The following is a 15,190-nucleotide window of genomic DNA, read 5'->3' as shown; positions in this document are numbered from 1 at the left end:
TAATTACATGAAATAGAAGTTGATGTTTTGATTTTTTACTTTGCTTTTCTGTTTGGAGTGTCATTGTAACTACTGTATTGTAAATAATGGAAAATAATTGCATATGTTAAAAAAATAAATTGTGTTATATTAAAAAAAATAAACATAAAAAAAGAACAAAAAAAATAAAATCATGTAAGTGTCGTGGAAAATACAACACGTTGAGAAAAGCCATTGACGTATTACTTCTAGTAATCCTGACTGGTTTTAAAAATGTGTAAGTGTAGAAAAAGACGGGAAGAGGAACAATTGCGGTTCTCTGGTGGGATCAACTGACGTGTGTTCCTGTATTTTTTTAAAATAAGTGGGTCTTTATAGTGAGAAATTTTGGAAAAGCAGAAGGTAAGTCACTGCATTTTGCTGAAGGAACATTTTTACTTTTCTACTTATATAGACATACGCTATTAATGATAACTACAAAGTAGGTGTCATTAGTGAGAAAGTTGTTGCTGTATTTGCACACATTAAAAACTTCATTTTTAAAAAACTTTGCTGCTTTTAGAGACATTCAGGTAATCTGACATTTTAATATTCTTATGTAAAAAAATGTCAAATAAAGCTTTCAGGAGTTAAACTGCTAGGCAGGAATATTTTTTATGGAAGACAGTTGAAAGAGGAAGATTCTTGCCCTTGAATGAGCTCGATACAAATCAACTATATAACTGTCTGTTTATATGGACACAAACGTGTCTCCGTAACATGCTGTGTTTCTGGTTTGTGACAAGGCATGGCCTCATAGGCTGTTTAAGAGGCAGTCTGAGAACAGTTTCTGTTTATACTTTAGTTTGCATTAAATTAAAACTTCTATTTGGAATACATTGTTAAATAACCTGTTTTTACATGAAGCTTCTTGAATTTTCTAGGTGATAAAACAGGAACAAGACCAGAGTAAGTTTATAATTTAACTTCTAAAATATTTTAATTAAGTTTTATTTATTAAATCATAGGCAAATGATATGGTTGGAAATAAATGAAACCATATAGACTTTTTTTTTTTTAATGTTTTTATTTTATTTTTGAGAGAGAGATCGTGAGTAGGAGAAGGGCAGAGAGGGAGACACAGAATCCAAAGCAGGCTCCAGGTTCTGAGCTGTCAGCACAGAACCCGATGTGGGGCTTGAACTCATGAACTATGAGATCATGACCTGAGCCGAAGTCGGACACTTAACTGATTGAGCCGCCCAGGCGCCCCAAACATAGAGCTTTTTAGAAGAAAAATTCTTTGAATCTGCTTTCGTCAAAAATAAAATAGTAAACCTATGCTCTGGAAAGTTTGCGGGACAGTCAAGTCTTAAATTTTTAATCATTTGGAAAATTGATAACCAATTCTTTCTGTAACACATTATGTCCAGTTTTATATATAAACACACCTTTTATATGGAAGTTACTCTACCAGTACCGTTTATTTTCTGATGAGGAAGAGAGGGAAGAACCTCCACTGTTTTTACTACTACTTGTATTTTCTCACCTAATTTGTACATTAAATAAAACATTTGTAACTAAATAGCTAAGTTCATGCCTCCAAAACATCTTGTGTATATATTAGCCCTGTTACATAAATGAGGAAGCTGAAAGAGACTGATTTCTACCTAGGGTTATAGCAAGGAATTAGTAGCAAATCTGTGACTGAAATTTCACTGATGGTTACATTGCGGCATGCCACATTTCACTTAATTTCTATCTTCATGAAATATTTGTGATTCCCTTAAGCTATTTCTAGGTCTTCTTAGTTGAGAAACAAATTGAAATTATAAAGTGAAATGTAGTGAGCATCTCACTATGAGAAGTTTTGTAGACTCTCTTTAAAGAATCCTTCAATATTTTTGAACTGAATGAAATGACAGTCATAGAATTTTTGAGCCAGGGGAACTTAGTTAAATATTTAATCTGTTATAGTTTCTAAATTTGTTTCTTAAACATTTAGTCAAATGCATTTATGTTGACTTATAATAGGTGCCAGTCTTTTTAGAAAAGATATCTCTACGTCAAGTGAGTTGTTAAAAGTTACTTTAAAGATCAGGAAATTTACAGTTCTTTATAAAGAGCTTTGAAATCATTCATGAAATATGTAAATGGGGAATATTTGCTGTATTTTCTTCTCTCAACATATACTCTAGTGGAGCTCAGCATTAGCTATTTATAACCTCAATGACTTTAACACATCTGTGGCATTTTTCTTAGGGATAGTAAAGCACTGAAGGATGAAAACCTACCTCCTGTCATCTGCCAGGATGTTGAAAATCTCCAGTAAGTGTGTCAAACATAATTAGACAAATCCAATTGAAGAATGCTAAAATGCATTTTAGGGGGAATGTCTCTTCCTCTTAAATGTTTTAATTTGGGTAAAAATTTTAATGTTTGTATAAACTAGAGAGAAAGCAGGAGTTAAATTTTTGTTATTGTCATTGTGAAGAAAGCATGTGAACCATAGTTGAATTTTTAATATTTCCTTCTTAAAACACTAGGACTCTGACCAACCTATTGTAAATGTACTTTTATTTTGTAGGAAACCAAAGGTGTATTTTTTTAAGTTCAGTCTTATGTATCTTTTTAGGAAATTTGTGAAGGAACAGAAACAGGTACAAGAAGAAATTAGTAGAATGTCTTCAAAAGCAATGCTTAAAGTACAAGAAGATATTAAAGCTCTGAAGCAGCTTCTATCCCTAGCTGCCAGTGGATTGCAGAGAAACACTCTCAATATTGACAAGTTGAAAATAGAAACTGCTCAGGTAAACTAACTTGCAGTCATTTTAGTGTGGAGTTTTGTTTTGCCATGTTTTTTTTTTTTCAAATGAAGTTGGTTTTATAAATTTTCAGACTTAGTACATATAGCTTGTACACTTGAAAGTTGCTATAGTAAAACAGCTACTAGTTTATATTGAGTGCTTACTATGTATGAGGCAGTATTGTTTTGTTTTGTTTTTTCTTTTTTAGTTTTTATTGAGAAAGAGACAGGGAGCACGAGGAGGGGAGGAGCAGAGAGAGGGAGAGAGAATCCCTAGCAGGCTCCACACAGCATGGAACCTGATGCAGGGCTTGAACCCACGAACCATGAGATCATGACCTGAGCCAAAATCAGACACTTAACCAACTGAGCCACCCAGGTGTTCCACATGAGGCAGTTATTTTAAGCAATTTATATTTATTAGTCCAGTTTAGTTTTCATGACAGCTTTATGTGGTAGGCACTCTTCATTACATAAATAAGACAACGGGCAGAGAGCTTTGTTAATAAATGGAAAAGCTTGGTTTCTGACGCTGGTTGGTAATCTGACTCTAGAGTTGATGCTTCTAACTAGTTTGCTTTCTCAGAGTGCCTGCTGGCTAACTTGCTGTTATACAAGCTAGACAGAAAAACGTTTTTTAAAAGTCTGTCAGTGATTAAATAAAAACTATATTATGCTTTGTAAATATTAAACCTATATAAAATACTTTTATATTTTATATATAAATAGATATAGTTCTTACCTACTTTTGTGGGGAAGAGTGATGGTAAATGATTTACTTTTGTTTTATATTTCACAGTTACAAAATATACTTGATCTGGTCGTGGCTGTCTAGAAATCTTTCCAGAAGTTTTCCCTTATCTGTTAATGAACTTTATGTGATAGGCCTTTTTTGTGCTATGCTTTTCATAAATGAAGTGATAATATTTTAAGTAAAAATTTTAAAGGTGCTTATGTGTCTATTTTTTATTGAAATATGATTGGCATATAGCACTATTAGTTTCAGGTGTGCAACATAACAATTCAGTATTTATTTATTTTGCAAAAGGACCAAAACAGATCTAGTTAACATCCACCACCATACCTAAACATCTTTCTCCCTTGAGATGAGAACTTTTAAGATCTGCTCTCTGAGCAACTTGCAAATACATAATACATTATTATTTCCTACAGTCATCATGCCGCACATCACATTCCCTGGTCTGATTTTAAAATTAGAAATTTGTGCTTATCTTTAAGTCTTTCAGTCAACTATTGGAGAATACTTCTATGATATTTTTAACGAAAATGTGTAACTAAAGTAGCTGTTCTAAAGTATGATGTTTAAAAGGAATTCAGAGCCCAAGCAGGCCTCGCACTGTCAGCCCAGAGCCGGAAGTGGGGCTTGATCTCACGAACCATGAGATCATGACCTGGGCCAAAATCAAGAGTCAGACATTTAACAGACTGAGCCACCCACGTGCCTCTTAAAAAATTTTTAAATAATAGCAGAGTCTTTTGCTTCACAGATTTTACAGAAGTCCATAGTTCTTAAAATAGATCAGCAGCTCATTATAAATTTATCATAAAGTTTGTTAAAAGTGTACTTTGTCTTCTCTGGAAAGAGGTTTTGGCAACATGTAAAACAGGTTAAACATGACATGTTCTCAGAACAGGAGAGTGGCATTGTTTGAAGTTTTGGTCCAGAGATCATTGGTACTTTTAATCTGGCTTTTAACTAGTCAATTTTTTCTTTCTTTTTTTCCCCTTTTTAAACCTCTGATCTATTAGGAGTTAAAGAATGCTGAAATAGCTTTAAGAACCCAGAAAACTCCGCCTGGACTCCAACATGAAAACACAGCTCCCGCCGAGTAAGTTACTGTGTTTTCTCACATTAGGAAAGCAGAACAGTACAACATCTGGGCTAAGGGTTTGTGACCCACTGTGTAGCAGGCCTGGGTTAACACACACTTGACCTGGATTTCTCCTTTTAATTCTCATAATAACCCTAAGAAGGCAGTTCATGATCTTCATTTTACCAAAGGGTAAGTGACGGCTGAGATCTGAGCTTTTAACCAGTTTCACGCAGTTACACTTTATTGCTAAGTTATGTACAGGGCCTTTTCCACCGTATTAGAATTGGCAGATAGTAGATATTTTTACCGTTAAGGACTTTTTAATTTAAACATAATTTTATGATAGTCCCCTCCTTAAGTGGGGCATTCTAGGAATAGTTTAAACCTTTTCACACAGGTAATAAATGATCAGAAAACAGAAACTGTAGATAAGTTAAAATAAAAAACATCCACCTGTAATCTCACCACCCAGGATGTGTGTCTGTCTAGTTGCCAAGTGATTCCTATCTTCTCTTTATATCCTTTCATGTTGCTACAGCTAATGATAGCTAATATTTATCAGATGCTTACTGTAGGCCACGCAGTGTGCTTAGCACTTGACATTCTTTATCTCATTTTCCACAAAACTTCCAAGCGGCCACGTCCCAGTCTCGAGATGAAGGGCCTGCAGCCTGAACAGTGGCAGAGGTCTGACTCCTAGTCTTGCACCCTTTTCATTTTCTTTTAACTTTTGATGGTGATATAATTTCAGACTTAGAGAAAAATTTCAATGAAAGAACACAGAATTCCCATGTATCTTTTATCGAGATTCCTTACATGTTAATATTTTTACTATATTTATTTGTTCTCCGCTCTAATATATATATATACATATTTTTCTTCCCGAACAGTTTGAATTCTTTGCAGACAGATGCCATTGTATTTGAGGTGTATTTCTTAAAACATAACATTCTGTTACAGAACCACAGTTCAGTGATCAAAATCAGGACATTAACCAGGACAGCCGTACTCTTACTATCTTATTCAGATTAGCATGGGCTGTGCTTCCTTGCTGGACGTCCTCTAGTAGTTTACCCTTCCTACTCTCCATGCTGCCATCAGAGCTAGTTTTGAAATCGGGTGAATTGTATCATTTTCCACTGCAGAAAGCTTTTGTAGTTGCCCATTTCTTACAGAATTACATTCAGCATGCTTTGCATAGTATTCAAGGTCCCTTTTATTTATCTGGCATTCTTTGGTTAAGTTTAGCAGAATAGTAGTAATTACATGCTCTTTCCAAAGACACTATAGTATTTTCAGATTATAAATACAAGAACTGTAAGTACTTGTAAAATCTGGTTGATAATTGCACTTTTAAAAAATTATTTTGACCTTATTTAGACTTACAGAAAATTTGCAAAAATGATAGTAAAAAGAACTTCCTTATATCCTTTACCCTCCTTCCCTTACTGTTAAAATACTGTGAAACCACAGTATAATTATCAAGAATAGGAAATTAACATAGATGTGATACTATTAATCAAGCAGCAGAACTTACTTGAATTTTACTGACTTCTCCACTAACATGCTTTTTTTCTTCCAAGATCCTGTTTTCCACAAATGTACTTTTTCTATTCTAGGTTCCTATTCACTTCGCATTCAGTTATTTCTCCTTAATCTCTCCCAGTCTGTAACAGTTATTCAGTCTTTGTGTTTCATAGCTTTGATACTTTTAAAGCATAGAAAGTTATTTTGTAGATTATTTCTTAATTGGGATATTTCATAATCAGAGTAAGGATGTGTATCGATTTTTGATACCTGGATGACTTACAAGTTTTGGTTTTGGTTTCGGTTTCAGTAACATCTGTGCCATATCATTATGTCTTCAGACTAAGTCAAAGGCCCTACTTAAATGGGGGCATATATTTATTTACTTGGTACTTTGAATGCAAAGAAAATAATATTTTGAAAACTTTGATCTGACTTGGTAAATGTTTTTGTATAGCTACTTCAGAATCTTGGTGCAGCAGTTTGAGGTCCAGCTTCAGCAGTACAGACAGCAGATTGAAGAACTAGAAAACCATCTTGCCACTCAGGCAAATAACTCCCATATAACCCCTCAAGGTAACATGCTTTCTGTGGTGTTTTTGTTTTTTGGGGGGTTTTTTTTGATGGCACTGGTTTTTGGTCAGAGAGAGGTTAAGCTGTTGGATCATATTCTGGGTGATGGCTAGCAGTTGTCTTGAGCCGGCATAAGAACATTTCCTGAAGGCTTTGATGAGGTCTTTGTTCTCTGTAAGGAGAAGATGCTTTATTATGCACCGTTATGATGTGGACCAAGGCAGAGGTCTCAGGGCCTTCTCCCCTTTTTCTGGCACCCTGCTCCCCGTCTGCCCGCTCTGCTGCCTTCTTGTAGTCATGGAAACACGGCTGTAGTTTGTTGCCTCCTACACTTTCAGTATCAAAAATTGAACTCAAGTCCTAGGAAAATAATACTGATTGCGTTACATATATATTTGTGTGATAATATAATTTTCTTTTATAGATTTGTCAATGGCTATGCAGAAAATTTATCAAACATTTGTAGCTTTAGCTGCACAACTTCAGTCTATTCATGAAAATGTAAAGGTAAGTTTTCATACCAGTTCATGTATCTATGTATCTAGACCCAAGTGAAGTATTCATTTGCAGAGCAAAAGCATTCACACTCAGTATAGCAATAGCTAACTAAAATTGCATACGAGTGAAGAAGACTAAAACCGAAATAATCCATAATTATGCTCAGATGCAATCACAGATAATACCCATTGTTTTTTTCAAAAAGATCCAAGTGTTCTATGCAATCAGCTATTTTAACTTTTTTCAGTAGTATGTTGTAAACAGTTTTCTGCTTTGATATACATATTTCTTCAACATCATTTTTAGTAGTTACATATAGGATTTCAGTGTACATACGTGTGTAGTTTCTTTAACCCATCCTACTTGTTGAATGTTTAGGTTGATTCCATCTCTTTACCACTATAAGCAGCATTACAGAAAAGAAACATTCTTGGTAGCAAAAGTATTTTGTGGTGCTTTGATTTTACATATATGTATTTTTTAAAAGAGAGTGTGAGTAGATGGAAGGACAGAGAAGGAGACGGAATCCGAAGCAGGCTCCAGGTTCTGAGCTGCCAGCACAGAGCCCGATGCGGGGCTTGAACTCATGAACTGCGAGATCGTGACCTGAGCCAAAGTCAGAGGCTTAACCAACTGAGCCTTCCAGGCCGCCCCTGCATATGTTTTAAAATACTTTATTGGTAATCAAATGTTTATAACATTTGTCTCTTCTAAATAAACAGGGAACTGTTTGTATTTATTAAATAATATAAATAACTTGTCACTGAATATTTTAAACTTTGTGTAATGTTAGTTTTTAAAATTTTAGTGAAATGTTAAATATAAGTATACTTTTTCCAACTGTCAGGCAAATACAATAAAATTGTTTCCTGGGGTTATATACAGTCAGAAAAAAAATTTTTAAAATTCAAGGCATTCAAACCTGAATCTAATATTAACTGGAGAATAGAGTTTGAGATTACCATTATTTTTATTTTTATTTTTATTTTAATCCGGTACATGGTAATAGATTTTTTTAAAAAAGTTAACCATTTAAATTGTAACGTTTTTTTAAAATGTTAATTTAAGCATTTTGAGAGTGCAAGCTGGAGAGGGGCAGAGAGGAATTGAGACAGAGGATCTGAAGCGGGCTCTGTGCTGACAGCAGAGAACCTGGTGTGGGGGTCAAACTCACGAACCACAAGATCATGACCGGAGCCAAAGTTGAACGCTTAACCAACTAAGCCACTCAGGAACCTCATAAATTATACCATTTTTGATATGAGTATACTTTGGATCTATGTATGGCTTTAATATATTTGAAATTCTAAACCAAAATTTTAAAATAGTTTTAAAGGAAGAATTTTTATCCAATTTTTTTGAAATTAGTTTCTTAAAGTGCTAAAGTACTGCTGGTACTTTTTTTCTTTTTTCTTTTCCAATTAAGTTAATTTAAATTAAGTTAATTTAAATTAATTTAAATTAAATTTAATGTAAATTAAATTTTTATAGTGCAACAGTGATTTCAGGAACAGATTCCTTAATACCCCTTATCCATTTAGCCTGTCTCCCCCCCACCTCATAAACCTCTATTTGCTCTTCATATTTAAGAGTCTCTTAGGTTTTGTCTCCCTCCCTGTTTTCATATTCTTTTTGCTTCCCTTCCCTAATGTTCATCTATTCTGTGTCTTAAAGCCCTCATATGAGTGAGGTTGTATGATATTGTCTCTCTCGGACTAATTTCGCTTAGCATAATACCCTCTAGTTCCATCCACTAGAGGATGGATCTAGATGCGTCTCTTGGTACTTTGAAGTCTGTGTTGTACAGATTTTTTTTCCTTAATTTTTATTATGAAAGTTTTCAAATATACACACACATGAAAAAAAGGACACTTTTGTAATGAATGCCCGGGTACCCCCTCTCAATTTCATCCATTATCAAGATCCTACCTTGCTTTGTCCCCCTGGAACATTTTAAAGTAAATTCCAGACATATCATTTGTAAGTAAACATGCTTTTTCAATGGCAATTTCTCCTATCTGGCTTTTTTTTTTTTTTTTGTAATGTACGTTCCCAGGAACCAAAGGATGTTCCATGATCAGATTTGCTGTGTTGCCATTTGTTTTCAGTTGCATTTAGTGACCAACGTATAATTTCTAGTTTAATTTCATTTTCTTACAGAAATCTCACAAGAGGTGTTTTTTTATTTTTGTTGCTTTTGTATTGATTTTCATGAGATAATCTGCTGAAGCGGGCTTAAACTACCCAAGCCAGCCAAGCCTCAAGGACATTAACAAAATTGGACATTATATCAATTAGCTATATAAATCAAGGCTGATGTCTGTTCTTTTTTCTTTTTCCCCCTTAAACCCATTGTCTTTCAAGTCTCCAAGGCAGGTCATTATTTTTCAGTATCTGAAGCAGAACAAAAATTTATGGGCTATTAACGCCAAACATTGTATGGGTATGTGCATATAATTACACAGAGAAAAGAGGAGGGATTAGGGGGAGATCAATTCTAATAAAATTCATTCTTCTGACATCACATACTCTGCTTCTGACTTCATTTTCCTCCGTTTTCCGTTCTTGGCAGGCCTGCTTCAGTACGTTATAGAGATAGGAAAGTTTGGAACCAGAACGTCAAATAATGACATCCACACAAAAGGGGGTGATAACTTTTACACATAATCTTAGCCAAAAGGCCGAGAAGTGATGTGATAACTTTTTAATATTGTAAATAGCAGTAAGATTTCTAAGTGTTCTACCTTTTAGGAGCAAAAGGACATTACTGCTCAGAATGTAGAAAAATCTGAAAATTCTGTATCTTTTTAAAAAGTTGTTTAAAACTGATCAAAATTAGATTAAACCCTTAATAAAAGTATTTAGTAATTCTAATATGAATTAATGGCCTTAATCAAGGCAGATGCTGCTTTGGGTGAACCAGCCCATTTGATGAACTTGGTAATTTTTCTTTCCTACTCTGAAATTATAGACTCACTCTCCCCAACCCCGTTTGGTTATGCAAGCTCAACCTGAGCCATTCTCTGGTAAAAGAGTCAAACATTGATAAAGTGAAAACCCTCTTTATACCCTTCAAGCTCTCTCTGCTGAAGTCCCTTATTTTAACCATGCCTATTAAAGAAGGCATTTGACGCATATATATGTAGCACATGTTTTTAGCCTTTTGAATCTAAAAGTTATGAAGAGGTTGGATGATGGAGGGGGAAACGATCATGAAAAAGTAGAATATTGAAAATGGAATTTTACATATTACTGGCTAACTCATTTTAAAGAGGGCCTCATGAAGCCAGCATATTTTAGGCAGTCTAGTGTAAAGACACGACAAAATTAGGGAAGAAAATCCTCTAGAGCAATGGAGCTTGCTTGCATGCATCACTTCACATTCCGTGCATTGATAGCACTGTGATTTGCACTTCAGGGGGAATGCGTAGTATTGGCAATGTCTTTGATCTTCTTATTTCCTACTTAGATTATTCCCATATTCCCAGAGTCAACTCAGAGCTTGATTAACCTTTTTTCCTTTCCTGTAGGTGCTAAAAGAACAGTACCTTGGCTACAGGAAAATGTTCTTGGGAGATGCTGTAGATGTGTTTGAAGCCAGGCGAGCCGAAGCCAAGAAGTGGCAGAATGCACCCAGAGTTACTACTGGACCCACTCCTTTCAGCAGCATGCCAAACGCGGCAGCCGTTGCCATGGCTGCAACACTCACACAGCAGCAGCAGCCTGCTACAGGTCTGAGTGCATTCAAGTTATAGCTTCTTACTGTTAAAATGCAGAACCTTTATGTGCATTTTCATAAGTCTTCCTTTTGTGTGAGCACTGAAGAAATTTCTATGAGTAGCTATTCCAATACAATCTAAAAATGATGATGGACACAATTATAAACGTATACCTGATTAAAAAAAATGCAGGGTAGTTTTAGCAATAATTATTCCTCAATTAGATATTGAATATTGTGAATTACTTAATGTTATTTGCTGTATTGCTATAAATGCCCTTTAGAACATGGTGTTTCACTACCGAATTACATTTAAGAGTAACACATTCTGAAATCGTGATTGTATTCTTTATTGTTTTAAAGTCAAAGATAGTCCAGCCATTGTTGCATTTCTCACATATGATACTGATAGATGGTGCATTCTTGTTTCCTCACACATAGTGATTACAGAGTACCCACATTTAGGATGAAATACATTTTTATGACTGAAGGCGTATTGAAGATCAGTTGGTTGTTTTTATGTGTAATGACTGGAAACAAATACAGGTTCTCTTAACCAGATTTGGATGAGAGTACATGCTAGAATTAGTTGTACCTTTTCAGAACAAGCAGGAGTGGGGAAACGATGATTGAGATGCGCTGGATTGCACATTAAGAAGTGTGAACTGGGGAAGCTGAGCAGATGATGAAAATAATTGGTCAGACACTAGACAGCAGATAATTGTAGTCCGTGGTTTAACTCCACTTGTGACAAAAGAAACATTTTTTTGTGGTCTAGTTCTGCAGTGTGGAGTTCGGTCTGTGTCTTTTGGAGACTGTTGTCTTTACTCCTACAGTCTCCTTTTTGTAAGGCTTGAAGTATGACAAAATACAGTCTCGATGTGTTTGATACTGATTTTTTACTCTTTCAGAAGTTTTTGAGTAATGCTTATTACTATCCTATAGCATGTGTCTTTCTGACAGTTCCATATAGTTCACTAGTCAATTATAATACAAAAAGGCAAAAAAAACCCCACACACATCTCTAGATTGCATTCAGGCTGCCTCTACTAGGGAAACGTTCTCTGGTTTTCCCTCCTGGCAGTGTAAAAATTGCTCTTCACATTTGGAGATGACAGAATTGACTTGCCATCGGTGGGTGGCAGGGATAGGTTCCGGCCAGTCCTCTGCATTCCGTGGCCGGCCCCATGCGAACAGTGGCTCGCAGTGGCACTGTTGTACTAGCTCTCCAGCTGGCTGGAGTGTAGGATTCCACTCTCCAGTTATGGAACTGATTCCTGTCCTGACATGATACTGGATCGTACTGATTCAGTATAGGAGTCAGTCCTGTAATTATGATTATTCTCCTGATTATTTAGCCAGCTAATCCAACCAACATAGTACCCATTTACTTTTTAGAATCAATATTAATCCTAAAATAGATAATCATGGGTTTTGGTTAAGTGTCCTTTAAAACATAAGGGATTTCCATTTTAATAAATATAGTCATTTAAAATGTCATGGCATAAGTGAGTTTTATACTCTGTGGTATACAGCTACATTTGAAGCAAAACCACTTGTCAGGGTTGTTGCATTTTGTTTTTTCATGTGTGTGTGTTTTTTTTTTTTTTTTTAATTTTTTATGTAGACAGTCCCAAGAGGTTTGTAGGTTTTCACTCAGACATTTTGTGCTCACGGGCATATGAAGGTGGATGTTCATTGAATAGACACGAGTGACTACTATGCGCTAGGCTCTGAGGATACAAGGTAAACGATCTAAGCAGAGTATAGTGTTTGCTCTCTGTGGCAGTGGAGAGTGTTCGCTTAATTTAGACTAATCATCTGAAGGAGACTCTGCTTATTTAATTTTATCTGTGACTTTTGCCAGGCTTCAGGGAAACTGTTTTCTATGTTTCCTGCAGTTTTGAAGCCCACATAAGGGCTTCCCCATCTTCATTTTGAGTTGTGTGGATTTTTAGAATGGAGAGGCCAAACAATCGTAGTAACAGTTTTGCTTTATGTGTTCTCTTTTTCCTTCTGTTTCTTGGAAGGCCTTCCCAGCTCCATAGTGCATTCCTTAATGCATCTTATAGTCAGAATGTTTGTTGTTTCAGTCATGTCACCACTGCAGCAAGATGGACGAGGTCTCCTAGATACAGCCTGTTGAGAAGTTGTTGTGCTTTATACTCACTCAGTGACTTAATCTTTAAGTCCTGTGACTTTGAGGATATGTTTTGTTTTCTAAGTGCAAATAATTTTAAAGACCATCTAGATTCAGTTAGGTAAGGCTTGCGTGCTGTTTTATGTACCACTGTTGATCTGTGCAAGATTTGAGTTGTCGGGGTTTGCTTTTTAGTTGCATATGGATTCTTCCTTAATATAAAAACTGCAGATAGCTTCTTGGGCTGCTACCTTCTGAAGGTGGCTTCTGCAGTCTTTCTTGGAGGTGGAGGTATGGATTCAAGTGACTTCTTAACTTTGGTGTTTTGTAATGAAAACCATATAATAGATATTAGGCCTGCATGAGTTATGGTTATTGCTTCGGAAGGCTGAAGAGAAGTGATGGAAAGCAGCAGGCTAATTACGTATGAAACAAGCATCAGTACATGGCTGAATTACATGCTCTTGAACTTGAGTACACTTGTCCATCAGTGCTTTTGAAGCCTCTTAAAAAGCTTAAGACATTTTACATTAGGATTATCAGCATAATTTTAACTTAGGATAGATTGTTTTAAGCTAATGTGTGGGGATTAAGTTTTGCTGTTGTGTTTTGACACTTTTAAAAGTTCTTGATGTTTACATAATAAGACGATTCTCATGTGACTTAGCTGCTATTTTTAAGGAGAGCTGAGACATTTTGTTAGGAGTTCCTAATTTCTAGCTTTTAGTGTAGGTTTGGACATTTAAGATGTAGTGTTAAATAGGAAATGTTAAGTATTTCATTTTATTTTTCTTGTAGTTTTGTGGTTTTGTTGTATTTAACAACCAAAGGAACATTCCCCATTAAATCAGTAAGTAAAATTTTTCAAATTGGGGGAAAAGGCATTTTTTTGTTTTTAAAAAAATTATTTTTAAAAGATGACCTAGGAATAATCATACTAATTACATTAGGTATTTTGAGTAATTATTGAAAATTAAGAAATTTTAGCACTTTAGTCCTTTTCCTGTGAATGCAGTTTTAAGAAAGTAGAATTTATTCTGGAAAATATGAATTACAGTGCTAAACTTGATTTTGTTGTGTGTGAATATGTTATACGGTAACTTTTGTAAAATGTTACTCTACATGAAGATTTCACTTTGGGCAATTATTGGGATATATTACTACTAACTTGGTTTTATTTATGGAACTAAGCCTCTCATGGAATGACTGAGATTTTGAAAACAGATTTCTTGAATTGTTTACGTGACTTTTGCCTGAAGGATTTAGATTCTGCTTTCTAATAGTGAAACTAATTTATATGGTGGCCAGAGTGTCGTATATACTAATACTTTGGCGTGGGAGATATTTATCATGAGTTTTTAATATTAAAAAATGTTATACATTTGCCTACTAGTTTTATAAATGATGTTGCCTTCAGAATTTGTGTGAAGGTACAAAACTCAAAGTATCACGTACCTGTTGTGCAATGGAAAGTCTTGTCATTGTCAGAGTTCTTGATTACCTATATTCTGAATATTGATGCTTAGGGTTACTCTGAAAAACAGACCCACACACAACAAAAAGCATGTTATTTGAGTAACTCTTACGACTCATAGGGTTGAGGGCTGTGGTGTGCGTTATTCTTTAGGGTCTTCCACCAGCAGTGCCTCCTATAAACATGTGACACTTAAGTCTCTCAGTGTTAAAGAAACTGGACGTGTGTTTTCTACGTATTATTTTTGTTAGAAATAAGAAAGTAATATGCTTAGTTTCTTTTTCCTATAGTAACATTTTACAAAAGAGCTGCTAGGCAGGTATTTTATTCTCAAATTGATCTCAAACTGGATGTAAAAATTTAAATCCTTTTTTAATTTATTTTTTAATAGTAGCATAAGAACTCTGGCTGCTATCAGTTCTCACTCATTATTTTCTGGGTAGAAGCTATTTGAAAAGTCCAGTTTCTGTCCCAGCATAGCAAACTATAGTTCCTCAGTTTTCGTTTCCTTTTTTTTTTTTTAAAGCTTGGTAATTTCACACTACCTTTTGAATATACAAACCTCATTCTTCATTGAACAACTTGAAGGCTTTGATTCTTTTGAAGAGTGTAAGTTTCAGTCTGTTCGTTAACTTTGGCAGTTCCCTCAACTTTGAGATGC

At 35.1% G+C, this 15,190-nt stretch overlaps 1 protein-coding gene across 2 annotated transcripts in view; it reads left to right on the top strand.

Moving 5' to 3' along the window:
• The window catches only part of NUP58 (nucleoporin 58), a 50,984-nt gene that overhangs the window by 19,142 nt on the left and 16,652 nt on the right, over positions 1 to 15,190 (top strand). For both annotated transcript variants that reach the window (XM_029936939.1, XM_029936938.1), the window contains exons 7-13: positions 903 to 927; positions 2,221 to 2,286; positions 2,594 to 2,768; positions 4,535 to 4,614; positions 6,584 to 6,702; positions 7,124 to 7,206; positions 10,728 to 10,929. In XM_029936939.1, the coding sequence (XP_029792799.1) occupies positions 903 to 927; positions 2,221 to 2,286; positions 2,594 to 2,768; positions 4,535 to 4,614; positions 6,584 to 6,702; positions 7,124 to 7,206; positions 10,728 to 10,929 (750 nt within the window). The remainder of the gene's footprint in view (positions 1 to 902; positions 928 to 2,220; positions 2,287 to 2,593; positions 2,769 to 4,534; positions 4,615 to 6,583; positions 6,703 to 7,123; positions 7,207 to 10,727; positions 10,930 to 15,190) is intronic.

This window comes from Suricata suricatta, chromosome 4, assembly GCF_006229205.1.
Source record: "Suricata suricatta isolate VVHF042 chromosome 4, meerkat_22Aug2017_6uvM2_HiC, whole genome shotgun sequence".
Taxonomy (NCBI): domain Eukaryota; kingdom Metazoa; phylum Chordata; class Mammalia; order Carnivora; family Herpestidae; genus Suricata; species Suricata suricatta.
The sequence above is the reverse complement of the archived record's forward strand: the minus strand, read 5'-3'. Positions and strand labels throughout refer to the sequence as shown.